This window comes from Marmota flaviventris, chromosome 19 (genome assembly GCF_047511675.1).
Source record: "Marmota flaviventris isolate mMarFla1 chromosome 19, mMarFla1.hap1, whole genome shotgun sequence".
Classification (NCBI taxonomy): Eukaryota; Metazoa; Chordata; class Mammalia; order Rodentia; family Sciuridae; genus Marmota; species Marmota flaviventris.
In genome coordinates, this window is record NC_092516.1 from 21,708,524 (window position 1) to 21,733,518 (window position 24,995).

Sequence of the window (24,995 nt, forward strand, 5' to 3'; positions counted from 1 at the left end):
AGTTGCGGTTCCTCCAGAGCAAGGCTCCGGTATTCACACAGAATAGAGAGGGTGATCAGACTTAGGGAGGCCTCAGCTCCAAGGTCCCAGGTTACTCCTGGACTGATGCTGCCCTCAAGCGGTGAAAACCTGTGAGCATAGGGAAGCACAGCTGGAGAAAGCGGGAACTGGAACCATTGATGTTTGTATTCCTGCACATTCTTTATTTTTTACAGGAGCCACGTAAAGTCCTTTAGGCCCTATTTAGGCTTATCCGAGAACCCCGAGACTAGCTCAGATTTAACCATAGAGCTGGGTTATGCACAGCAAAATGCAGCACTTTCCGCAGGCCTCAGTCTCCCCATCTCTCAAGTGGGCAACTTAAAACAGAGGTCCAGGTGGAATAACGGGAAGAAAACCAGCGCTGCATGTGTGTGGGGCCAGGCAAACTATCTGAGTCACCGCTCCTCGTTGTATTTTTCCACCTCCCGGTTGGCGGGGTTCAGCAGGTCCTACAGGAAGCTCCCCCGCGACGCCGGGCTTCGCACGCCCTGGCCACGCCCCTCTGCGCGCGGAGGCCTGACCCCGCCCACAGAAGGATCCGCAGATTCGCTAGACCCGCTCCTCTGCTGAAAATTCTCATCGGACTCTGAGAAGACCCTTTGCGTTGTCCATTTCCCTCTGGGTCGGAAGTGGGCTGTCCCCTGAGTTGTGCTAGTACGAAAGATCCAGAAAAAGTGGCTGACCCTGTCAACAGGGCCGGGCTAACCAGGCGTTATTTCCTTGACTCCACGAAGGCGGGTGAAGGGAGGCGACGGCTGAAGTCAGGAACAGTGGCGAATCTGCAGCCTCTTAGATCTTTGGCCGCGCAAGGAAGGGGCAGGGAAGAGGAGCAAAGGAGCACGCATCCTGTCCACCAATTCGCCCCGCCCGCCTGACGAATCTGCGTCTGTTCAACGCGCCACTCAAAACTCCCGAGCTCTGGCTGGCCTCCTCCCCTTCGCCCCGCCCCCTTTTCCTCAGGGATTAGTCGCAGCTTTCGTCGCCGCTGATTCGTTAAGAACCCCAGTCTGGAGCAGCTGGATAGTGGTGGTGAAACCCACTCTCCGGGGGATGCGGCCAATCTCCAGGTTCCTTGGGCCACAACTCCTGAGCCATACAGGGCGCCGGCCGAGGCAGGGTCGCTACCCTCGGACCCGTGGATCTCCAGGCAGCGCCTGTGACGAAAGTGCGAATGCAGACGCTGTGCCCTCTGAGCCTCGCGCAGGTGGCGGTGGTGTTTGGTGCGCGCGCCGGGGAGGTGGTGGTGGGGGGGCGCCGCCGCCGCCACCGCTGCGGGGCCGGGTCTCGCGCTGCCGCCGCCGCCACCGCCGCCTCGCGCCGCTGAGGTGCCGCGCGGGGTGGGGGGAGGGGGAGCCGCTCGCCACGAGCGGGTGAGTAGGGCCGCGGCGCGCGTGCGCGGAGACCGGGGGGGGTGCAGAACGCGCCGGGGCGGGAGGAGAGGGCAGCGGCGCGCGTTCCCCCCACCCCCCCCGCCCGGATTCGGGGCTGAAGCCGGGTCTCGGGCTCGGTCTCGCGGTGTTTCCAACGCCCCGAAGAGGTGCCACCTCTCGGCCAGAGGATCGGGGCGCGGGGACGGGAGCGGCTGTGTGGGAGCGGGAGCCGGGCTTGGCCCGGGCCGCTGGCCGGTGAGGAGGCGTGAGGGGGCGGGGCCTGCCAGGGGGCGGGGGAGGGGTCTTGCGCCGAGGCCAAGTGGGGCGCGCGCTGGGGAGAGCGGGAAGGTAAGGGGGCGCGAGATGGGCCTGGGGGCCTGAGGGTAGAGTTGGGAGGTGGAGAGAGAATGGGGTGTTGTGGTGAGACAGGGTACTTGGGGCAAAATCTGAGGGAGCCACGGGGTCTCGGTGAGGTGTGGAAACTGGAGTGATGAGAGAACCTGGAATCTGAGCTAGCCAATGAGGGGACAGCAAGGGAGTCAGGCCTAAGTCCTGGACCCTCTTTGCGTATCCCTCTTTTCCTAACAGTGTAAATGAGCAAAGATGGATCAAGAAGGTGGGGGAGATGGGCAGAAAGCCCCGAGCTTCCAGTGGCGGAACTACAAGCTCATCGTGGATCCTGCCTTGGACCCTGCCTTGCGCAGGCCTTCTCAGAAGGTGTACCGCTATGACGGAATCCACTTCAGTGTCAACGTGAGTGCCCCAGGGCTTCCCTTGCTTTCTAGGGGACTCTAGGGCCCCCTTTTCTCTCTTACTCCTTTCAGCACCTAGAGCTCCCATACTCAGAGCTTGCCTTCTCAAAAATGAGCAGGTGACCCCAGCTCTTTAGCATCATATGGGTCCTCAGATGGGCCTTTTAGAGCTCAACAATTTGGCTTCATCCTGAGCTGTGTTTCTGTTCCTACTTTCCTTACTAGGACTCAAAGTATATACCAGTCGAAGACCTCCAAGACCCCCGTTGCCATGTCAGGTCCAAAAACAGAGACTTTTCCCTCCCAGTCCCTAAGTTTAAGGTAGGTGTCTCCTGGTATGGTGGCCTTTGGAGGGTGTGGAGGATCCTGGCACTGTAGTCTTTACAGAGCCTGATAAAATGGGTATTCCAGTAAAAGACTGACAGCCAGATATGACAGCTTCTGGGTCTGTGAGGCTGGGATGTTCTGGACAGGAGGTACACTTGTATAGTTGTGGTGTCTCAGGTGTATCTCTGGTGGCAAGGCTGTTGAATTCTTGAAAGATGAGGTAAGGACAGGTTTAGCTGTCATGTCTGTCACTGTGTATTTCTAGACATGACAGCAGGAAATCCCAGTTCTTCAGCAATTAAGGGGAGTGACAAGACCACTGCCCATGTTCTTCACCTCTCATTTGGCCATGTGATCCTCCATCTTGTTTCCTAAGAGCATTTCCATTTTCCAATCCAAGCAGAGTACTCACCAGGCCTTGAACTGAGCTTAGAAAACTGGTGGTTCTAAGTTTTTGTCTTAATTATTTTTCCTTCACTCGTTTTCTTCTTTCTAGGTAGTTTATAGAGTCCCTTCACCCTTTTTTTCCTTGGTGTACTTTTTCTGGATAATCCCTATAGCTTTGACTATTACTTCAGCATTAATGATTTCCAAATATGTTTCTAGTCAACATCAATCTCGAACTCTACACTTGTGTGCCCTGTAGGGGACAGCTCCGTCTGGAGGCCCCACAGACATGTCAAACTCAAGAAGAGATTTAAAACAAATCACTTTACCTCTCAGTCCTATTCTTCCTTCACTTTCTCTACTGATAAATGTAACACCATTTCCTTACCCGCACAGACTGGAAATCTAGGAATTAACCAGCAGTTTTTCTCTTAATTTTTAAATTCCTGTTGCCATTTCCTTAATGTGGACCCTTGTATTAATTTCACTGGGTTTCCTTGTCTCTGTGCTTCACTCAACTGCTCTGTCCGCACTGCTGACAGTTGACTCTATGCTAGGGATGTGGCTCAGTGGTTAAGAGAATAGTAAAGAGATTTTACTATTCTCTTATTTTACTTTTGTTGCCAAGTCTGTTTTTGAGCATTGGCATGTATAGTGATTGATCTGGCCAAGCCTTATCCTCTGCTTTGACATCTATCTTTTCATACCCTATAATTTGTAATTTTTATAAATACCAAGTCTTTCCTAACAATCTTATTTGTTTATTTACATATTGTGTTATTCAACCTAGGGCCTCACACATATTAGGCAAACACTAAACTATATCCCCAGCCCTTTTCATTTTATTTCAAGATAGTGTCTCAGTTGCACAGACTGGCCTTGAACTTGTGATCCTTCTGCCTTTATCGCCTGAGGAGCTGAGAGTATAGAAGTGGCACCTCTGTGCCTATTTGCTTATTTTTTTGAGATGGGGTCTTGCTCTGTTGCCAGGCTGGCCTCAAACTCCTAGCCTTAAGCAATTCTCCTGCCTCAACCTCCTGAGGAGCTGGGACTACAGGTGTATGCCACTGTGCCCAGCTGCCAAGTTGTTTTATAGTTCCACGTCCTAGAAGTCCTTGTTATTTTGGTAGACTCTGTGAATTCAGAAACCCATGAGTTCTTCCCTGATTCAACTCTGTATATAGGTTCCCTTCTTTTGGCTCTCAGAAACCATTTACACTCTTTCTGTGTCACTTTGTGATTGTGTATGTCTGTCCTGGCTACTTTTGTAAATGGGAATCTCTTTTTTTCCACCTTTGTATTTCTAAGTGTCTAGCCTATTATAGTCGTTAAAAGCTGAACTAGTGGATTATTTCCCTACAACCAGTTCTTTACATGTGTATATTTCTATTCCTAGTTCTTGCCATTCTATAGTACAGGAATTCAGGGAGAGAAAGGTCAAGACTGATGTAGTCCTTGTTATGACCTCCTTCCCTTGCCCCTACTTCCAAGATATATCTCTCTTGAGTTCATGAAGCTTAGCTAAAGATTCTCAAAAAGCAAAGAAACAGTGATTAGTATAGAGATCTAAGACCAACTCTTGTCTTCTCCACAGCTGGATGAGTTCTATATTGGACAGATTCCACTTAAGGAAGTGACTTTTGCAAGGCTGAATGACAATGTGCGGGAAACCTTCTTAAAGGATATGTGCCGAAAGTATGGTGAGGTAGAAGAGGTAGAGATCCTTCTTCACCCCCGTACTCGAAAGCACCTGGGCCTGGCCCGTGTGCTTTTCACCAGCACTCGGGGTGCCAAGGAAACAGTCAAAAATCTCCACCTTACCTCCGTCATGGGCAACATCATCCATGCTCAGCTTGACATCAAAGGTGAGGGGCTTCCATGCCTGCTGCTCAAGGTTGGTCTTTATCATAGATTGTAAACTCACATGCTTGTTGGGATTCCTTTTCTGAAAGTCTTGGGGGCCAAATGTGTATTTAAACTGAGAATTTTTCAACTTTTAAAGAGGAATTATAGTCTGTGTATTATGCTTTCTTTGTATGTTGCCAGCATGGTTGGGATGGCACTTCATAGTTGCATGAATATCCATAAAAAATTTTAGCTAGGTGTGGTGTTGTATGCCTGTAATTCCAGTGATTCTGGAGGCTGAGGCAGGAGGATTGCAAATTCCAGGCCATCCTCAGCAATTTAGTGAGACCCTGTCTCAAAATAAAAAATTAAGGGGCTGGGGATGTGGCTCAAGCGGTAGCGCGCTCGCCTGGCATGGGTGCAGCCTGGGTTCAATCCTCAGCACCACATACAAACAAAGATGTTATGTCTGCCGAAAACTAAAATGTAAATAAAATATTAAAAAAAAAAATAAAAAATTAAGAAAAAAGGGCTGGTGGTGCACACCTATAATCCCAGGGGCTGAGGCAGGAGGATCATGAGTTCAAAGCCAACTCAGCAACTTGGTGAGGTCCTAAGAAACTCAGTGAGACCTTGTATTTATTTAAAATACAAAAAAGTGTTGGGGAAATGCCTCGGTGGTTAAGTGCCCCTGAGTTCAATCCTCAATACAGGGAAAAAAAAAAAAAAAGAAATTAAAAAGAGGGCTGGGGATATAGCCCAATGATTAAAGTACCCCTTTTTTCCAGTACTGCAAAAAAGAAAACAGGAAACTGTAATGAAGCATAATACGTGGTAGGATGAATAAAGACTATAATAAATCAGGTTTGATTTTAATAACAAATTCTCAAAAATATTAGGTTTTCAAGCCGGGCACACTGACGCACTCCTGAAATCCCAGTGGCTCAGGAGGCTGAGGCAGGAGGATTGTGAGTTCAAAGCCAGCCTCAGCAACAGCAAGGCGCTAAGCAACCTGTCTCTAAATAAAAATACAAAATGTGGCTCAGTGGTTGAGTGCCCCTGAGTTCAATCCCTGGTACCCCAAAAATATTTTTCTAGATATTAGGTTTTCAGCCGGGCATGGTGGTGCACACCTGTAATCCCAGCAGCTTGGGAGGCTGAGGCAGGAGAATCACAAGTTCAAAGCCAACCTCAGAATCTTAGCAAGGCCTTAAGCAACTTAGTGAGATCCCATCTCAAAATAAAAATTAAAAAGATCTGTGGATATGGCTCAGTGTTTAAGCATGTCTGGATTCAGTCGCTGGTACAAGGGGAAAAAAATTAAGTTTTCATTTTTTGGTTTAGTTTGGTTTGGATTTTGAAATTTTAGCCAGACGTGGTAGCACATGCCTGTAATCCTAGGGACTTGGAGGCTGAGGCAGGGGGCTCATAAATTTCAGGCCAGTCTTAGCAATTTTGTGAGACCCTAAGCAACATCACAAGACCTTATCTCTGAATAAAAAAATCAATAAAAGGGCTAGGGATATGGCTCAGTGGTTAAGCACCCTGGCTTCAATCCTTGGTACAAATAAATAAGGGCTGGGGATGTCGCACAGGGGTAGAACACCCCTGGGTTCGATCCCCAGTACCACAAAAAAATAAAAAGAAAGAATCATCTCTAAAGACAAAGCAGTCTGAGCAATAGGGAGGAGTGGAATCTGGTACACTGTATATATAACTCTATCTAAAAAGGCAGCTGTTAGCTGATATTAACCAGTTTGCAAGTGGGAATGAGGACTAACTTTGATTTTTCAAAGAAAAGTCAGTAACCTAGATTTTTATATGTAATCTGATGGTTTAAATGTTGCATCCCTTCCAAGATATTTTAAGTCATTTTACAAGGCAAATAAAATAGGTTTTGGGCTGGATTTAATCTTCAGGCTGCCATCCTGGAAACTTTAGTATATAGGATGATTTATCGTCAGACAACCTGATGTTTATTTGAATTCCATTTCTTATATTGACTGATTTTGTGACTTTGTGCAGATCAGTTTGCTTTAGGTTTATAAAATAGGGATACTGGGGCTGGGGTTGTGGCTCAGCAGTAGAGAGCTCGCCTAGCATGTGCGAGGCCCTGGGTTCGATCCTCAGCACCACATAAAAATAAATAAATAAAGATATTGTGTCCAACTTAAAAAAAAACAGGGATACTGATTCTTCTCCTGTGAATCTTCTAGTGTAAAGGCTGGAATACGTAGAAGTGTATTTGTAAACTGCAAAGTGTCATAAAATATGTTACTTATAGCAGTGAAGAGGTGGAGATGAGGTAGCAATTTGCAGAGATAGAGACAAGGTAGGAAAACTGAAATCCCAGAACCCAAGACTCCAAGAAATTGTAGGAAGCTTGAAGCCTAAGAAAGAAAAAAGGACTACCAAATCAGAAAGAAGTTGTTACTCTTTCTGACTATTGTTTCCCATTTGTCTCCCTCCAGGACAACAACGAATGAAGTACTATGAATTGATTGTTAATGGCTCCTATACCCCTCAGACGGTGCCCACTGGGGGCAAGGCCCTGAGCGAGAAGTTCCAGGGATCTGGTGCAGCCACTGAAACGGTAAGAAGTTTGTGGTTGCTATAATCCTAACTGCTTGATTGCTAGGAGCAGGAGCCATCTTTGGAGGTTCTAGACCTCACTATCAAGTGTAGAAAGAACCAAGAAAAGATGCTTAAATGCTTTCAAGTCAGGGAACTATGATTCTTGGTTTGGGGCAACCAAGTTTTCAAATGGTGTTTTCATTTCTCCTTGCCTCCTCTCTCCCTCCAGACTGAGTCCCGCCGCCGCTCTTCCTCTGACACAACTGCCTACCCAGCAGGCACTGCTGTGGTGGGCACCCCTGGCAATGGCACCCCTTGCTCCCAGGACACAAGCTTCTCCAGCAGCCGACAAGACACCCCATCTTCCTTTGGCCAATTCACCCCTCAGTCCTCCCAAGGAACCCCCTACACATCTCGGGGAAGCACCCCTTACTCTCAGGACTCTGCCTACTCCAGCAGGTACAAAGCACATACTCTCTGGGGCTCCAAGCTTTCAAATTCTGGGACCTGCCTATGAGGAGATGTTCAAAGTCTGAGAGAAGTTGGAAATCATTTGTGCTGGTCTCTGAAAATTTAGCCAACTAATTGCTATCTTCAGGGGCCGTAGCTCAGTGGTAAAGTGCTTGCCTAGTATGTGTGAGGCACTGGGTTCGATTCTCAGCATAGCATATAAACTGACAACTAAAAAAATATTTTAAAAAATTGCTGTCTTCAGGGATGCTAATTGGCAACCTGGACATTTAGTTTTTTGGGTGGCAGTTTAATAAGGATTTGGGCATGAGAACCAGGATGGTTGGATTTGGTCATATAGAGATGAGCCTATAACTCTCCTACTTCTTCTCCAGCACCACTTCAACCTCCTTCAAACCCCGGCGGTCAGAGAACAGCTACCAAGATTCCTTTTCCCGCCGCCATTTTTCTGCATCTTCTGCCCCAACAACCGCTTCTACAGCCATCTCAGCTACCACTGCAGCCACCGCTTCATCCTCCTCTTCTTCTTCTTCATTGTCCTCATCTTCCTCATCATCGTCTTCTTCCTCGTCCTCTCAATTTCGTGGTTCTGACTCAAACTACCCAGCATATTATGAAAGCTGGAATCGCTATCAGCGCCATGCTTCCTACCCACCACGCCGGGCAACAAGGGAGGAGCCCCCGGGGGCCCCTTTTACAGAAAATACCGCTGAGCGCTTCCCACCTTCCTACACCTCCTACTTGCCCCCTGAGCCCAGCCGGGCCACTGACCAAGACTACCGGCCTCCTGCCTCAGAGGCCCCACCCCCTGAGCCTCCAGAACCTGGTGGAGGTGGGGGTGGTGGGGGGCCTAGCCCTGAGAGAGAAGAAGCTCGGACCTCCCCTCGCCCAGCCTCACCTGCCCGTTCCTGCTCCCCAGCCCCAGAGACCACTAATGAGAGTGTGCCCTTCGCCCAGCACAGCAGCCTGGATTCCCGAATTGAAATGCTGCTGAAGGAGCAGCGCTCCAAATTTTCTTTCCTGGCCTCTGACACAGAGGAGGAGGAAGAGAACAGCAGTACAGGCCCTGGGGCTAGAGAGACAGGGAGCGAGGTTCCTTCTGGGTCAGGTCATGGGCCCTGCACACCCCCTCCGGCCCCAGCTAATTTTGAAGATGTGGCACCTACAGGAAGTGGGGAACCAGGGGCTGCCCGAGAGTCTCCCAAGGCCAACGGACAGAACCAGGTGAGGCTGGGGTCAACCAGGGGAGGTACTTGGTATCTGGGAGGCAGGGTTGGACCCTGAGGGAGAGGGAAGGGAATTAGAAAAGAAAAGGATCTGAGGAAAAGCCCAGGGAACAAACAGATTCTCTGTGACCCTCCTCTGCACCCCCACAGGCTTCTCCATGCTCTTCTGGAGAGGACATGGAGATCTCCGATGATGACAGGGGTGGTTCACCCCCTCCGGCCCCAACACCCCCTCAGCAGCCTCCTCCCCCACCTCCTCCACCTCCTCCTCCACCTCCTTACCTGCCTTCCCTTCCCCTTGGCTATCCTCCCCACCAACCTGCCTACCTCCTCCCACCCCGACCTGATGGGCCACCACCCCCAGAGTACCCCCCACCTCCACCACCGCCACCCCACATCTATGACTTTGTGAACTCCCTGGAACTCATGGATCGACTTGGGGCTCAGTGGGGAGGGATGCCTATGTCCTTCCAGATGCAGACCCAGATGTTAACTCGGCTTCATCAGCTGCGGCAGGGCAAAGGATTGACTGCTGCCTCTGCTGGCCTTCCTGGTGGGGCCTTTGGGGAGGCCTTTCTCCCCTTTCCGCCCCCGCAAGAGGCAGCCTATGGCTTGCCCTATGCTCTATATACCCAAGGGCAAGAAGGCCGTGGGGCATACTCTCGGGAGGCCTACCACCTGCCTTTGCCCATGGCAGCCGAGCCCCTGCCCTCCTCCTCAATCTCGGGTGAAGAGGCCCGGCTGCCTCCTAGGGAGGAAGCAGAGCTGGCAGAAGGCAAGGCCCTACCATCAGCGGGCACTGTGGGCCGTGTGCTGGCCACCCTAGTCCAAGAAATGAAAAGCATCATGCAGCGAGACCTCAACCGCAAGATGGTGGAAAATGTGGCCTTTGGAGCCTTTGATCAGTGGTGGGAAAGCAAGGAAGAGAAGGCCAAGGTAAGGGCCAGTGCCTAGGACTGGGCAATCTTGGACTTTAGTGGAAGAGGTAGAACTCTGGTTTTTGCAGGTCAAAGCAAGTGAAAAATGAGATAGCTGGCTTTGGGGGACATACTAGTTGGTCAGGGGAGTTTTAGTGGGGGCACAGAGCAGCAGACAAGAACAGACCTGAGCTAGAAGAGCTTCATCCTGGCTCTGTTGCTTACTTACAGTGGAAAAGGCCCTTAAATTTTTATTGTCCTCCGATTTTAGTTTTGCCATTTGTAAACTAGGAAAAATAGTAGCTGTTTCCTAAGGCCCATGAGCTAAGTGTGCAGACTTTTGAGGAAAATGTCTGTAAAGGACTGGTAGAGGCATGACAGAGATGGTGTCAAGTGGAGGAACAAGTTAATGCATCTCTATTCTTGGAACCTGGGAAGAGTGGTCGTCAGGCAGAAGGGATCGTCTGAGTTTCAATCCCCCTTCTGTCTGCAGCCATTCCAGAATGCAGCCAAACAGCAAGCCAAGGAAGAGGATAAAGAGAAGACAAAGCTCAAAGAGCCAGGCATGCTGTCCCTTGTAGACTGGGCCAAGAGTGGGGGTACCACAGGCATCGAGGCCTTCGCCTTTGGGTCAGGGCTGCGAGGGGCCCTACGGCTGCCTTCATTCAAGGTACCTTGAACTGTGATCTCTCTGAGTTGAGTGGGGAAGGGGGGCCTTCCATCCTTAGGGTAGGGGTGATTGGGAATTATGTGTGAGTTCTAAGTGGACCCTATGTCTTCCTTCTCACCCAGGTAAAGCGGAAAGAGCCATCAGAAATTTCAGAGGCCAGTGAAGAAAAGAGGCCACGGCCCTCCACTCCTGCTGAAGAAGATGAAGATGGTGAGAGGGAGATCAGGCAGAAAGAAAAAGGGAATGGGATATTTAAGAGAGGAAAAGAGCCAAGTGGAAATGTTGATATTGAGTTAAAATGAAAATAAAGCCATTCTGGGAGGTGTTAGAAGCACTGATAGGATTCTCCCTGGATCTTGGTTTGGGTCTTAACTCTGGTAGGTTGGCTTGAGTTTTTCGCCTACCACATGAAAATGATAACTTCAGTACTTGGAATCAAACTTGGAGGTTAAACAAGTCATCTACCCAAGTTTACTATCTTAATGTTCCCCTACAACCTTCCTCCCACTTTGTTGAAGTCTGAGCTATTGGTTAACAGCTTGTATAGCTGGGAAACTTCCTTATTGAGTCAGATCTACTTCCCAGGAAACCCACTGGCCTTAGTACTCTTTTCATGGGCCAGGCAGAACAAGTTGACTTGCTCTTGTTCTCCTAATGGAGAAAAGAATGAAAGATAAAATATGTGGCGTGTGTCTAAACTATAAAATATTAGGTAATTGTAAGGTGTTTGTGTTTCTTCTCTGAGCTTCCGCTTTCTATAAACTGAGGCTTGTTGGGAAGTTCAGCAGCAGTGTACAGAAAACTCTTTGTGTATGGGGTAGGGAAGTAGAAACATTATTGATGGGCATTTCCCTAAATTTCACTCACCTGACCTAGATCCCGAGCGAGAGAAGGAAGCTGGAGAACCAGGACGTCCAGGGTCCAAGCCCCCAAAGCGAGACGAAGATCGAGGCAAGACCCAAGGCAAGCACCGAAAGTCCTTTGCTCTGGATAGTGAAGGAGAAGAGGCATCCCAGGAATCTTCCTCAGATAAGGTGAGAGGTGCCAGGTTCCTGCCAGAAGCCTATTTCCTGAATCTTTATTCCTATGTCAGCTTCTCTCTGGGCTGGAGCCTAGGTCCTCATGGAGGACTAGTTGTTCCTTTCCTATTAGTCCTTATTCTTTTTGTTAAGGATGAGGAAGATGATGAGGAAGATGAAGAAGATGAAGATCGAGAAGAAGCTGTGGATACTGCTAAGAAAGAGACAGAAGCATCAGATGGTGAGCAAGATAGTGAGTTTTGTCTTAGGAAGAAAGGGATTCAGCCACATGGTTTGCCCTTTCTCGAGCCCACATAACCTTCCTGTTGATCATACTGGCCACCTTTGCTCTTTACAGTAGCAACCCTTTTTTTTTTTAATAAATGTGGTGCTGGGGATTGAACCCAGAGCCTTATGCATGCTAGACAAGCACTCTACCAACTGAGCTATATCCCCAGCCCTACAATAGCAACTCTTTCAGCCACATCTTTTGGAATCCTTGGCGCCCTGGAAACATTAACTCAAGTATTCAAAGGGATCTCTCCTGCTTGCTTCTTCTGAAACACAGCTCTTTTCTGAGGACAACTCAGCAAAGTGTTATTTTCCCAAGCCCCAGAGATAAGGGGGTCTTTATTCTCTCGCCCTTTGACGCTGTCAAACTGGACCCTGCTCTTCTTGGAAGGACCAGCCACCAAGCTGTGCCTCCCTCTTCCCCTCCTCATGACTGCCATCAACCAGTCAGTCCTCTTGTCTAATTAAACACCTGTTGGCTCCCAGTGTCCACTTAGATACATAGTTTAGTCTTCCTTTTCATTCATCCTTTCAGATATATATTGGGCCCTTCCTCTGTGCCAGATGTTTTAGGTACTTAAGACAGTTTTAGGTCACTTAAGGCAGTGACCAAGACAGATATGGTTCCTTGGTTTGAGAGCTTGTTGGATGGGTGGCAGAGACTTGACAAACAAGTGAACAAATCCTCTCACTTCAAATAGAGATTATGCTTAGAAGACAAAATAGGGTAATGGGGCAGAGAGTAATAGGGTGGCAGACCTGGGGGAAGATTTATTGTTCTCTGTATGATGGTCAAAGAATAGCTCTGAGAAGTACCATTTCAGCAGGGACCAGGATGGGGAACATAATCTGAGGCTCTCCTTTACTGAAACAGAGGACAGGATTAGCTACTAAGGATGAGGGGTACAGATCACTACTTTTCATCAGTTTTACCTTCTGATGCTTCTTGAATTTGTCACCTGTTTGTTCCCACTGCTGTCCTTTCTTTCTTACATTTTTTAAGTAGTCTTGACTGATTTCTGTCTCTATTTCCATCCTCCTTTCATTCCAGTTAATTTCCAAAATTACTTATGAAATTATCTTTTCTAAAATGTGCACCTAATCCTCTTCTCTCCATAGAGTCTTTTCCTGTTCCCTGTTTTCAACAATGTGACTCCTCGGACTGACAGCATAGGCCACTTATAATCTAGCACCTGCTTAACTGTTCAGCTTCGTCTCACTATTCTCCACCCCCCTTCCCAGTCACTAACACCTATTCTAATTTACCCAATTATGTTCCTTAAGGGAAATGAAGATCTTAGATATTTTTTTAAAGCACTTCCCATATTACCAGTCTCCCAGAGGCATGGAGCATGCAGTGTTCTCAAGCTTATTTCACCCCAGAATCTTTTCTTTTTTTTTTTTTTTTAAGAGAGAGAGATAATTTTTAAATATTTATTTTTTAGTTTTTGGCGGACACAACAACTTTGTTTGTATGTGGTGCTGAGGATCAAACCCGGGTAGCACGCATGCCAAGCGAGCGCGCTACCGCTTGAGCCACATCCCCAGCCCCCCAGAATCTTTTCTTACAGAGTCTTTCATCCAGGTTGTCCTTAAGACCCACAATGGGAAAAGCTTCAGTAGTACAAGCAGATGCTTTGCCTGTCTCCAGGTCTTTTTCTCTTGCCTTTGTTGTCCCTGCTTAGCCCCCATGTCTGCTCGGTGGGACCCCTTCATGTCCTTGATTTCAGTATCTCCTCAGGAATACCTTCCCTGACTTGCTTATGCAGGCAGAATCTAGGGCTCCCTTTGCCGCGCTCCCCAGCCCTGTGAATACATGTGCTTATCCAATTCCTTGACAAATTGGACTTCCAGCATCTGGTGTGTAGAGCCTTGTTTTCAGAGTAGTGAGTCAGTGAATGAACCTGGCTTGACTGAATGAGGGTCTTCCCATCTCGCCTGATTACCCCTTCTGGATTTCCAGGCGAGGATGAGGAAAGCGATTCGTCCTCCAAATGTTCTCTGTATGCTGACTCAGATGGTGAAAATGGTAGCACGTCAGACTCGGAGAGCAGCAGTTCCTCCAGCTCTTCATCTTCCTCATCTTCTTCCTCATCATCCTCATCATCCTCTTCATCATCGGAATCATCCTCAGAAGAGGAAGAGGAAGAAGAGCAGCCAGCAGTCATTTCCTCAGCGTCTTCGCCCCCCGGAGAAGTCCCAGCACCTCTCCCAGCACTTGTTGAGGAGCCCGAGCCAGAGAGAGTTGCAGGCTCCCCAGTTACACCTCTCTCTGAACAAGAGAAGTCTCCAGCAAGGCCTGCAGGTGGGTGTATAGGATCTGAAGTGTGATCTGTACATGTGTATTTGTACGCGTCCGTGTCTTTGAGAGAGAACAGTGCAATATTTATTAAGTAATTGTAAGTATGTGTGACTTTATTGGAAAAACATACAAAAAAAGTCACTATCTTTTGTCCCGTCCCCTTTGGAGACGTTAGTGGCTTAACATTCAAATTGCACTGCTGTGATGGTTCACAGAGCCAGACCAAGGTATTTAGTTACTAAAGTAAAACAGGATGATCTCCTCCCAAGTAAAAGTAAGCTAAGGAGGAAATTCCCAATTTAATAAATTTTACTACTAATTTTTCTTCCCCCTCTCCCCCCGCCTTGGCTGTACTGGGGATTGAACCCAGGGCCTCATGCATGTTAGGCAAGTGCTATACCACTAAGTTACATCCACATCCCTTTTTTTTTTTTTTAAGCTTTGAGACAGTCTTTCCAAGTAGCTGAGGCTGATAATTTGCAATCTTCTTTCCTCAGCCTCCTGAGTTGCTGGGATTATATGTGTGTATCACCAGGCCCAGCTTCTATTCATTTTTCTTAATCCTATTCCTTAATGTGTAGAGTATATTTGCAGGATTAATCTGACATATTAACATTAATCCAGAACTTGGTTTTATTTTTGCTTTCCTTTGTGAACTTGCACATTCTGTTATTTCATAGCACATGCATATACTTTATTCTGTGGAAATTGCTTATTCAAGAATTAAATACTGATTGAATGTTTACCACAGCCAGTAGCAGGTGCAAAGGGTATGGTGGTATGTCCGTTAGGCTAGTCCTACCTGCATAGAGCTTTACAGCCTATAGGAAGAGATATCAGTTGAATAATTCATACATAAGAAAATCTGTGATTGCAAACTGAAAGCATCATAAAGGCACAGTGTAGGGTACTCAGAACCTGCATGCAATCTGCAGGCCTGGAAACATTTTCCTGCTAAAGCATTGTCAGCTTGAAATCCAGGTAAAGTAGGCAGGCTGAAGGGATTAGATGTACATGGACCCTAAGGGAGAGGGAATAGCAGTTTGGGAGATCTGGAAGAAAGATAAACTTTTGGTGGTTGAAAACTAGGGCTGGTGAGATGACTAAAACTGGAAAGGTTGGCAAGAGCCACGTTGTGCAGAGTGCATAGGCCACATTAGAAATTTGGTTTTATCTTCAGAGTAGTAGAAAGCCCTCAAATGTGATTTCAAAAGATGCAGTGCAGAGAGAAGTGGAGAGGGAGCAGAATGATGCAGGGATACTACTAAGAGGCTGTTCAGTAAGTAAGATGAGCTATGTTGATAGCTGGGACTTCATGCAATCAAATTAGTCAGTTTTCAAGATACACTTCAAAGATACATATGATCTCCCACTTGTTATTGAGATCCCATGATCCAAGGTGGGCAGTGACCACAGGAAAACTTCCTAACACTGGCACATGCTGCTCCCTTCTACACCCTACAAGATAAAGAGCTGAGTTTCTACTGATACCTCAAATACTCATCAGCCTCTCCTGAGTCCATTGGGTAGCAGAAGGGGCTGTGAGGCTATAGGCAGTCCAGAGGGCATCCGTATTAGTAGCCTTCCATTCTCTGTGGGGCAGGAAGGCAAGGGATGTGATCACAACTGCATTTCAGAAAGACCATTCTAGGAGGAGGAGGTGAGAGAAAAGGTGAGGAAGAAGGTAGGGTGACATTAAAAGGTTTAAAGATACAGGCATGAACCAAACAAGGTGGTACTGAGTGGTGTAAGGGAGTGGAACTGGGGGAAATTTGATTGAGAGAAACTTAAGAGATAGACAACTTAGTGATACTACTTGTCAGGAAGGGAAACCAGGAAATGAGTGCGGTTTAAGAAGAAAATTGATGAGTTTAGTTGGGGTTAAGTTTGAGATACCTGTGGGATTGGCATCTGGATCAATTAATCTGATGCTGTGGGAAGAACAGACTGGAAACAAGGTGGATAGTTGGGAGTAGTGTGAGTTTAGGTGTGAACCCACCTCTGTATTCTAGAAGGATGTATGGCATGAGGGAGAAAGGGTCAGAGCCTGAAAGTCCTATAAGAGGTAAGTAGGCAAAGGAAACCCAAGGATACTAAAGAGAAGTAATTAGGAAGGTGGGGATGCCACCAGGGAGTGGTGAATTTTGAATACCAAGGGAAGCACTGGGTTAAAAAGGAGGGAGTGATCCATATTATCAGGCCAAAAGAGAGGTCTTTGAGGTGGGAAAAGTGTTGGATAATCCAGTGATTTAGACAAGGAGTAAGGGGAGTGATAGTTTCAACTGATACCTCAAATACTCACCAGCCTCTCCTGAGTCCATTGGGTAGCAGAAGGGGCTGTGAGGCTATAGGCAGTCCAGAGGGCATCCGTATTAGTAGCCTTCCATTCTCTGTGGGGCAGGAAGGTCTTCTGGAAGAGTAGACTACTCTTGCTGAGAAAGAAGAGAGTTGAGGGGCCATAATAATATTAGCTAACTTTTAGTGTTTATTGTGGGCCAAGCTCTAGGGGCTCATTGAAAACTCATTTTCTCATTCAGTCCTCATAGCATTCCCGTCATTCCTGTTTTAGAGATGAGGAATTCAAGGCTTAGTGAGATGCAGGAACATGCTCAAGGTAACTTAGCTGGAATTGGAGAGATAAGGAGAAGAGAATGCGGGATTGATAGAGGAGTTAGCTTTTCAATGTAGGCGACACTTGGGCATGTTCCTACACTGAAGGCTACCAGGGACAGTTAAGAACCAGAAGAGGAAGAAATTCTTGCTGTAGTGACATTCCTGGGGAGGGCCTGTAGATCTGATGCAAATGTATCTATGAGTGGGGAGACAAGGAGCTGTGGTGTTCGATTCCTGAAGAGCAAAAGAGCATGAGGGATGGCTTGAGTGGGAGCCTGCCTGGAAAAGTGAGGAGAGTGGGAAGCGAGGGTGGAAGCTGACCAGGCTTGCCAGCAGCACCGAAGCCCTGCGGAAGCCAGGGCCTGGGGGAAAGGAAGAAATAAGTAAGAAGTAAAGGGAAGTGACAAAGATAGAGGGTAAATAAGTAGAGATGGTGGAAGGATGAGGATGTAGAGGTGTGGAAGGTACTGTGAAAAGAGAGGACCAAGTGAGGTCCCTGGGGCCTAGGCTGAATAAAGATAGTAGTTAATATGGAAGAAGAGAGATGGACTAGAGGGAAGTCACAGGATGAGAAATCAAAAAGGGACGTGGGAGGGTGAACTGAGAGGTGAGTTTGGACTTGTCACATGGTAGGAAATCCAAGTGTGAATCCAAAGTGTGACTGGTGGAGAATAGCTGAGGATGAGTGAAAGAGATCTCTAGAGATGTGAGAATCCAGGTGAATAGTTGGGATAGTGAAGTCTCCTAGGTAGATGGCCAAGGTGGGAGATTAGAGGAAGATTAAGGCAAGTCTCTTGGGTTTTAGAAGAGAGGGCAGGACAGGGAAATCTGAGTTACCAAGAACAGGCCAGAACTGTATGACCTGATGGCAGGGCCCTGGGAGGGCAGCAAAGGGCAGTTCACCCCTATCTCCAGAGAACATGTGGCTCCTGGTAAGTGGGAGCCTAATTGAGGATTCTAGTGATGAGAACCAGTTTCTGTTAGTTTAAGTAGAAGAATGGATTTGTTTACAGGATGTGACCTGCCTGGTAAAACCTATTTGTTTACCTATTGTCTCATGAAGCAAGGACCAAAATGCCTGTAGGTCCTGCCTGTAGGTCTTAACATTCTGTGTCATTCTTTTCTCCTTTGAAAATTAGCTTCTTCATTCCAGTAGAGGGTGACTACTCCATCTAACCTCTAGACAGGCCTCTGACAGCTCTGCTCCTTTCTTAGATCCTTATTCTCAAAGAAGTTTCTGATTGTACTGGCTTGAATCATCTTAGTGGTATCCATTAGTGCTGGCCCTGGGGAGACGGGGGTGGGAAGGCGTATGGGGCCTTCCTCTGCAGATCTGAAGGCATCAGGAAAGCAATTCTCAGAGAAAGGAGGGATCCCCCAAATTGTCTCCTGAATGAAAGGAATGCTTTAGGTGAGGAAGCAAAGGGACATTTGTGTGAAGCTGAGCTTGGAGGTGGAATTTGTTCTCCTTAGCCAGGCTTCTGGAAGACAGTGGGCTGGGTTAGGAAAAGGGCTTAGTTGGGAGATTGCCCCAACATGGAGAAAAGAGGTGAGAAGATGCATAGAAACTGGAGTGCCTGGAACAAGCACCTGGGCCTCACCAGCTTTCAGGTGTGGATTGCCACTAGTATTCAGAACCTAGGACATTGCAAGCTGAGGGCCTTGCTGAGGATACCAGTCTTAGGAGCATGGGTTGAAGCCATGGACACAGGTTGACCACTGCCTGTTCAGGCCAGGCCTGGTGCTGTCTGCTCTTCAGGTTTTTTGTTTGTTTGTTTTTTAGTTGACAAAAGATCTTTTTATTTATTTATTTGTTTGTCCACTTATTTATTTATATGTGGTGCTGAGGATCAAACCCAGGGCCTCACACATGCTAGGCATGTGCTCTACCAATGAGCCACAATCCCACATCCTGCCCTTGAGTTTTGTGAGTGGTAGAGCCAGATGTGAAACCACCATATCTACAAGTGTCCAGAGCAGCATAGGGCAGTTATTAAGAGCATGAACTCAATCTAGGCTGCTTGTATGCAGATGTTCTGTCACTTGCAAACTGTGTGATCTTGGGCAGGTTATTAACCTCTCTATGCCTCAGTTTCCCTATCTGTAAGATGGGATTAATATAGTACTCTCTTAGGGCACTTTATTTTGGGGAGGGTGACATGAGATAGTATATATAAAAAAACTTGGATCCATGTGAGGTGCTGCTGTATTAGCTATTAATCTACTATAGCCAACCAAAAGTTCCAGGATTCTGGTTCTGCAGGGAAGATGTTACCAGTGTCTAAAGAAGTGGACAAGGCTTCATAAGGACAGTGACCTTGAACTTGGGCTAAAAGCTTCTTCCACTGACAAGGGAGGGGAAGGAGGCCATGTTCCCGGTACTAGGGGCTGAGTTTGGGAGACAGAGCAAGTAGCACCTCTCAGAGACAGATGTTCCTTTCTCCACCTGCTCCTCATTGTTTGGGTGTCTGCTTCGGTCTCAGCTTTTTCAGCGAAGTCTTTCTTCTGACCCCTTCCCCATTAGGAAAAATCACCAGTTCTATCTAGGAACTGGGAAGGAAGGCAAATTTTATAAAATATTTTTAATACTAAGATTCAGCTTTTTACATTGTATCTTTTCCACCTCACTAGACTACAGAATTTTATATATAATTGGAGTGGGTATTTTAGTTCAGATCTGGCTAATTGGATCCTCATTATAGAATGCAGCTGACAAAAACTGTCTTGGTCCATGTGCCTAGTCGTTGGATGTGGTTCCATCACTGCCCATCTTAGTGAAATGGCTAAAATCCAAATGTGGAGAGCCCTCCCCCATCTTCCCTGTTTGGCTGTGCATTTGATTTGTATACTCATTGGACTGAGAGCTCTGTGAGGATGTTGAAAGTGTCTGTCTCCTTTGTTGGTATAAAGTCAGGACTCAGTGTACATTTGCTGGCTATGTGAATGATCAAGTGCAGAATTCCATCCTATCAAGGGAGCCAATAGTGCTGAGGATAGTGTGCGGTTGAGAGGCAGGCAGTGTGTCCCCTGGGCCAGGAGAAGGATCTGTGCAACTGCCTGAGTTTGCTGGGTGGAAGCTGAGAGGAGAGTGAACACAGCCCAACTCAGCCCCAAGGCTCCTACCTCTAACAGCGCTAATGAAGTTGGGGAGAAGCTAACTCTCCTCTTTCTTGGTGTGCTTCCTTCCCCAGGTCCCACAGAGGAACCACCTCCCAGTGTGCCCCAGCCTCCCCCAGAGCCACCAGCTGGGCCCCCAGCTCCAACCTCCCGTCCTGACCAGCGACCCTCTTCTCCTATTCCCCTTCTTCCCCCACCTAAGAAACGCCGGAAAACTGTCTCCTTCTCTGCTGTGGAGGAGGTGCCTGCCCCAGAGCCTCCACCAGCTGCCCCACCACAAGCCAAGTCTCCTGGCCCGATCTCTCGCAAAGTCCCCCGGGGCGTAGAGCGGACCATTCGCAACCTGCCCCTGGACCATGCATCTCTGGTCAAGAGTTGGCCCGAGGAGGTGTCCCGAGGGGGTCGGAGCCGGGCTGGAGGCCGAGGTCGCTCCACTGAGGAAGAAGAGGGTGAGCCAGGGACAGAAGTGGACCTGGCAGTACTGGCCGACCTGGCCTTGACCCCAGCCCGGCGTGGGCTGGCCACCCTGCCTACTGGCGACGATTCAGAGGCCACAGAGACCTCAGATGAGGCAGACCGCCCCAGTCCCCTGCTCAGCCACATCCTCCTGGAGCACAACTATGCCCTGGCCATCAAGCCCACACCTTCCACACCGGCCCCCCGGCCTCCGGAGCCAGTTCCTGCTCCAGCAGCTCTCTTCAGTTCCCCAGTGGATGAGGTCCTAGAGGCCCCTGAGGTGGTAGTGGCTGAGGCAGAGGAGCCAAAGCAGCAGCAACTGCAACAGCAGCCAGAGGATGGGGAGGAGGAGGAGGAGGAAGAAGAGGAGGAGTCCGAGTCCTCAGAGAGCAGCAGCAGCAGCAGTAGCAGTGATGGTGAGGGGGCTGTCCGACGGCGCAGCCTCCGCTCTCACACCCGGCGCCGGAGACCACCGCTCCCACCCCCACCTCCACCACCCCCCTCCTTTGAGCCCCGCAGCGAGTTTGAGCAGATGACCATCCTGTATGACATTTGGAACTCGGGCCTAGACTTAGAAGACATGAGCTACCTGCGGCTCACATATGAGCGGCTACTGCAACAGACCAGCGGAGCTGACTGGCTTAACGACACCCACTGGGTCCATCACACAAATATCCTGAGCCATAGGGTTCGACCTGTCTACGCAAGATAGGAAGACACAGGCCTGGGGTGGGGGTGGGGGCTTCCCTGGGGTCACAGCCCCAGGCAGTGTCTTCTTCAGATCACTCCTTGTGCTACATTGATTTCCCTCCCTGTCTGTTCAATTCACTCTGCCATGTTCAGCCTGGGGGTTTCTCCTCTGGCTGCCCAGCCATCTTTTCTCTCTGCCACATACCTCTTTTCTGCCTCCCAAAGTTTTTCTGGCAGAAAAGGTGGAGTACAAGACTGACTTCTGTCATCTGCTGTCCCTTCACACCTAATATGCCCACCAGCTCAGACCGGCCGCCCTTTCCTTGGGCTGGGACTGGGGTGGATGGAGAGGAGCAGGCTCCAGGGATCTGGCCAATGAGGGACCCATTCTCTTCCTTAACACCCTGCACTCACCAACCTGAGCACTCCAAAGCGCAAGCGGCGGCCCCAGGATGGGCCCCGAGAGCACCAGACAGGCTCGGCACGCAGTGAAGGTTATTACCCCATCAGCAAGAAGGAGAAGGACAAATACCTGGATGTGTGCCCCGTCTCAGCCCGGCAGCTGGAAGGAGTGGACACTCAGGTGGGGCCCTGCCTCCTGGCCTACTCTATCCTCTCACCACCTTCCCATTGCTTACTTCCTTCTGTCCTCCTTGCAGGGGACTAACCGTGTGCTTTCGGAGCGCCGGTCTGAGCAGCGGCGGTTGCTAAGTGCCATTGGCACCTCAGCCATCATGGATAGTGATCTGCTAAAGTTAAACCAGCTCAAGGTGAGGAATGGGGACCTGGGAAGGGAAGAGGCTCAGTGAAAAGCAAGGTGAGCTACCCTGGTAGGATCCTGTGTTTGGGTTGTGAGGGGAATGAGATATTCTTCATTCTGGGAGGTCTGTAGGAAAGATGAGGAGCTTGATCTTGAGAGGCATGCAGCAGTAGAATCTACCTTCTGCCCCCTAGTTCCGAAAGAAGAAGCTTCGATTTGGCCGGAGCCGGATCCACGAGTGGGGCCTGTTTGCCATGGAACCCATTGCAGCTGATGAGATGGTCATTGAATACGTGGGTCAGAACATCCGCCAGGTGAGGCTCCACATCCAGCACCAGGCTCAGCTTCTGATCTGACATACCAGACAGACAGCACAGAATTTCCCAGGAGTTCCATTTGACCCTCTGGGCAAAGCCTTACTTACCCTCCCAGCTCCAAGAGTTAGCCAGTGAAAACCTTCATCCTTCATTAGTAATATGCAATAGTAAACAATATTAGTGGTCCAGCAGGAAACAGGACTAGTAGTGTCTTTCCCTTTAAGGAAGTGGGGTGCCGGGCACAGTGGCATGTGCCTGTAATCCCAGCAACTCCGGAGGCTAAGGCAGGAGGATCACAAGTTTGAGGCCAACCTCGTCAGCTTAAGCAACTTAATGAGACCCTATCTCAAAAACTTTTAAAAAAAGGTTGAGGATGTAGCTCAGTGGTAAAGTACCTCTGGGTTTAATTCCCATTACCAAAACAAGGAAGTGGGGAATATTGGACAATTAATGACACTAAAGGATAGTGTTTGATATTAAAGGGAAAGTTTAGGGAGACAGGAGCAGTGTGAGCACATACAATGGGGTCTAAGACCATCAAGAGATAGTATGTTTAAGTTGGGAGCCTAAAGACAAGGAGGAACTCCCAGGTCCAGGTGAGAAGTGTGCGAAAGCCGGAGGTAGGGTAGTCTTAGGAGTGGGAGATCAGAATGGCTAGTCAGAAAAACTAGGGCCAGTGGCAGATCAGAGTTTGGAGGAGAGGGGCATGTGGAGCCCAGATTTTCCATAGCTGGGGAGCAATATCAGTAAGTATGGGCCTCTAATGAGAGGGAATCTCTGGAAAGCTAAGCAGAAGAGGTCCTTGGAGGGTAGTAAGCTCCCTCTAGTTGTGCTGGGAAGAGAGAACTAGTCTAGGCTGACACCAGTGGTGCTGTCATAGATCAAGCCAAGGTGAAGGTGGCCTGGACTGGAGACCAGGCAGTGAGCTGACTGTGGAGAGTGAGGACAAAGGAGGAGGTGAGGCTCTTTCTTGGGGTGCTACCATTAGCTGTTATGACTCTGATGGGGCCCCAGTGTAATGGGAGTGAGCCGGAGGAGCAGATGTGTGATCAGGTTGAGTTCCAATCAGGACATATGATGTTGCAGGGCCCCAGGGAAATATAAAGATGATGCCCAGGAATTCTACTGAGGTGGATTTTGGCTGGAGATAGGAGTTTGGGAGGAGTCCCCACTACTTAGCTGACAGCAGAAGCTCTGGGAGGGAGGGAGATCACCCAAGGAGAAAGTGCAGACAGCTCATTGTCCCGTTTACTGGGATATAAGAGTTGCTGCTTCTCATACAAGACATGGGTCCTTTCAGGTGACCTGCCATTTGCATTGGTCATCTAGGCCAACAAGTGCCTGTTTTGGAGAGAGAGGGTCCTAGGAGAAGAGATGAAGTGGCCACTGCCAGTGCAGATTTCTCTGGAGTCCTCTTGTTGGTGACTTAGTCAAAAAGACAGAGGATTAGGATGGGTGGCCAAAGAGGCAGGCTGGGTTTCTAGAAGCAGTCAAGTTGGGGGTTGAGGTCCAGGCCTAGTTGGTATGGACACTGGAGTGATAGCTGGCAGATTATCCAGAGGGGCTGGTGGGACCAGACCTGGTCCATCTGGAAGCTGAGAGGCCATGCTATGACCTTTTCTGTCCTATATTGCCAGATGGTGGCTGACATGCGGGAGAAGCGCTATGTACAGGAGGGTATCGGCAGCAGCTACCTGTTCCGGGTGGACCATGACACCATCATTGATGCTACCAAGTGTGGCAACCTGGCGAGGTTCATCAACCACTGCTGCACGGTGCGCTGGGAGCTAGGCGGAGGGATGGGAGGGATGTGGAGGGGGGCACAACTCACACTGCCCTCCCCCTCTGTAGCCCAACTGCTATGCCAAGGTGATCACCATTGAGTCACAGAAGAAGATCGTGATTTACTCCAAGCAGCCCATTGGCGTGGATGAGGAGATCACCTATGACTATAAGTTCCCGCTGGAAGACAACAAGATTCCGTGTCTATGCGGCACTGAGAGCTGCCGTGGCTCCCTCAACTGAGGTGGGGCAGGACTGGTGCCCACACCCCTATTTATTCCCCCTTGGTGCCCTGAGCTCCCAGCACCCCCCCAGCCTTAGTGGGTTCAGCAGGGCCCACATACCCCCATCTCCAAGTGTGGGGTTGGGAGCTCCAAGCCCAGCGAGGGAGCCTCAGTCCCTTGACGAGGCAGCTTCTGCCTCCCCTGTTACCCCTGCCCACCCACCTCTTAATTTTTTTCTTTGCGGAGAAGAAGCTGTAAATGTTTTGTAGCTGCCAGCAGCTGTTTCCTGTGGAAACCTGGGGTGCCGGCTTGTACAGATCCTGTTCTTGGGGGGTTGCACAGCCCTCTTGCTTTGTGTTAATGGGGATTTCCCCTTGTGCCCTGCGTGCACCCCTCCCCAGTTCAGGGGTCTCTAGGGGCAGTGGCCATGTTCTCCCCCTGGGGGGGGGGGCCCTGCGCCCCCAGTCCTGGGGACTCCGTGCCTGGAACCCTGCCTCATCTTCTGTTCCTGCCAGACCCTTTGGGTCACCCTCCCACCCTGGTGTCTGGAGGCTTTGGCTCAGCCAGGCCAGGATGGTGGGGGTGGGCCCTTCTTGTTGGGCTGGATTGTATATATGTTAATAGCGCAAACCCAAGGCCACATTTTTATAATTGTGATTAAACTTTATTGTACAAAAGTGCTTGGTCAGTATCTTTGGGGGAGAGCAGGCTGGGATGGGGGTTGAGGAGACATGGATGGGGCAAGATGAAGAGAGGGAAAGGGTGGTCTGAAGTTTGGGGTGGGTAGAGGGCTTTCAGGCAAGAGCCCAGACCTGCAGACCCAGCTGCCATTGCTTTGGATCA

At 49.1% G+C, this 24,995-nt stretch overlaps 1 protein-coding gene across 4 annotated transcripts; it reads left to right on the forward strand.

The window, feature by feature from the left end:
- The first annotated feature begins 579 nt into the window (after positions 1-579).
- Positions 580-24,829, forward strand: Setd1a (SET domain containing 1A, histone lysine methyltransferase). Of its 4 annotated transcripts, none has more exons than XM_071605499.1 (19): positions 580-1,207; positions 2,001-2,165; positions 2,390-2,485; positions 4,473-4,743; positions 7,195-7,316; positions 7,527-7,756; positions 8,143-8,992; positions 9,145-9,930; positions 10,405-10,581; positions 10,704-10,791; positions 11,458-11,615; positions 11,754-11,841; positions 13,855-14,196; positions 19,998-21,050; positions 21,480-21,652; positions 21,729-21,839; positions 22,024-22,143; positions 23,784-23,921; positions 23,998-24,829. In XM_071605499.1, exons 2-19 carry the CDS (start codon positions 2,016-2,018, stop codon positions 24,169-24,171), a joined length of 5,127 nt encoding a protein of 1,708 aa, XP_071461600.1. In that variant the 5' UTR covers positions 580-1,207; positions 2,001-2,015; the 3' UTR covers positions 24,172-24,829. The 4 variants fall into 4 exon arrangements, with proteins under 4 accessions (XP_071461600.1, XP_027804218.2, XP_027804217.2 ...); XM_027948417.2 differs by lacking the exon at positions 580-1,207 and adding an exon at positions 1,291-1,412; XM_027948416.2 differs by lacking the exon at positions 580-1,207 and adding an exon at positions 1,524-1,667.
- The last annotated feature ends 166 nt before the right edge of the window (positions 24,830-24,995 follow it).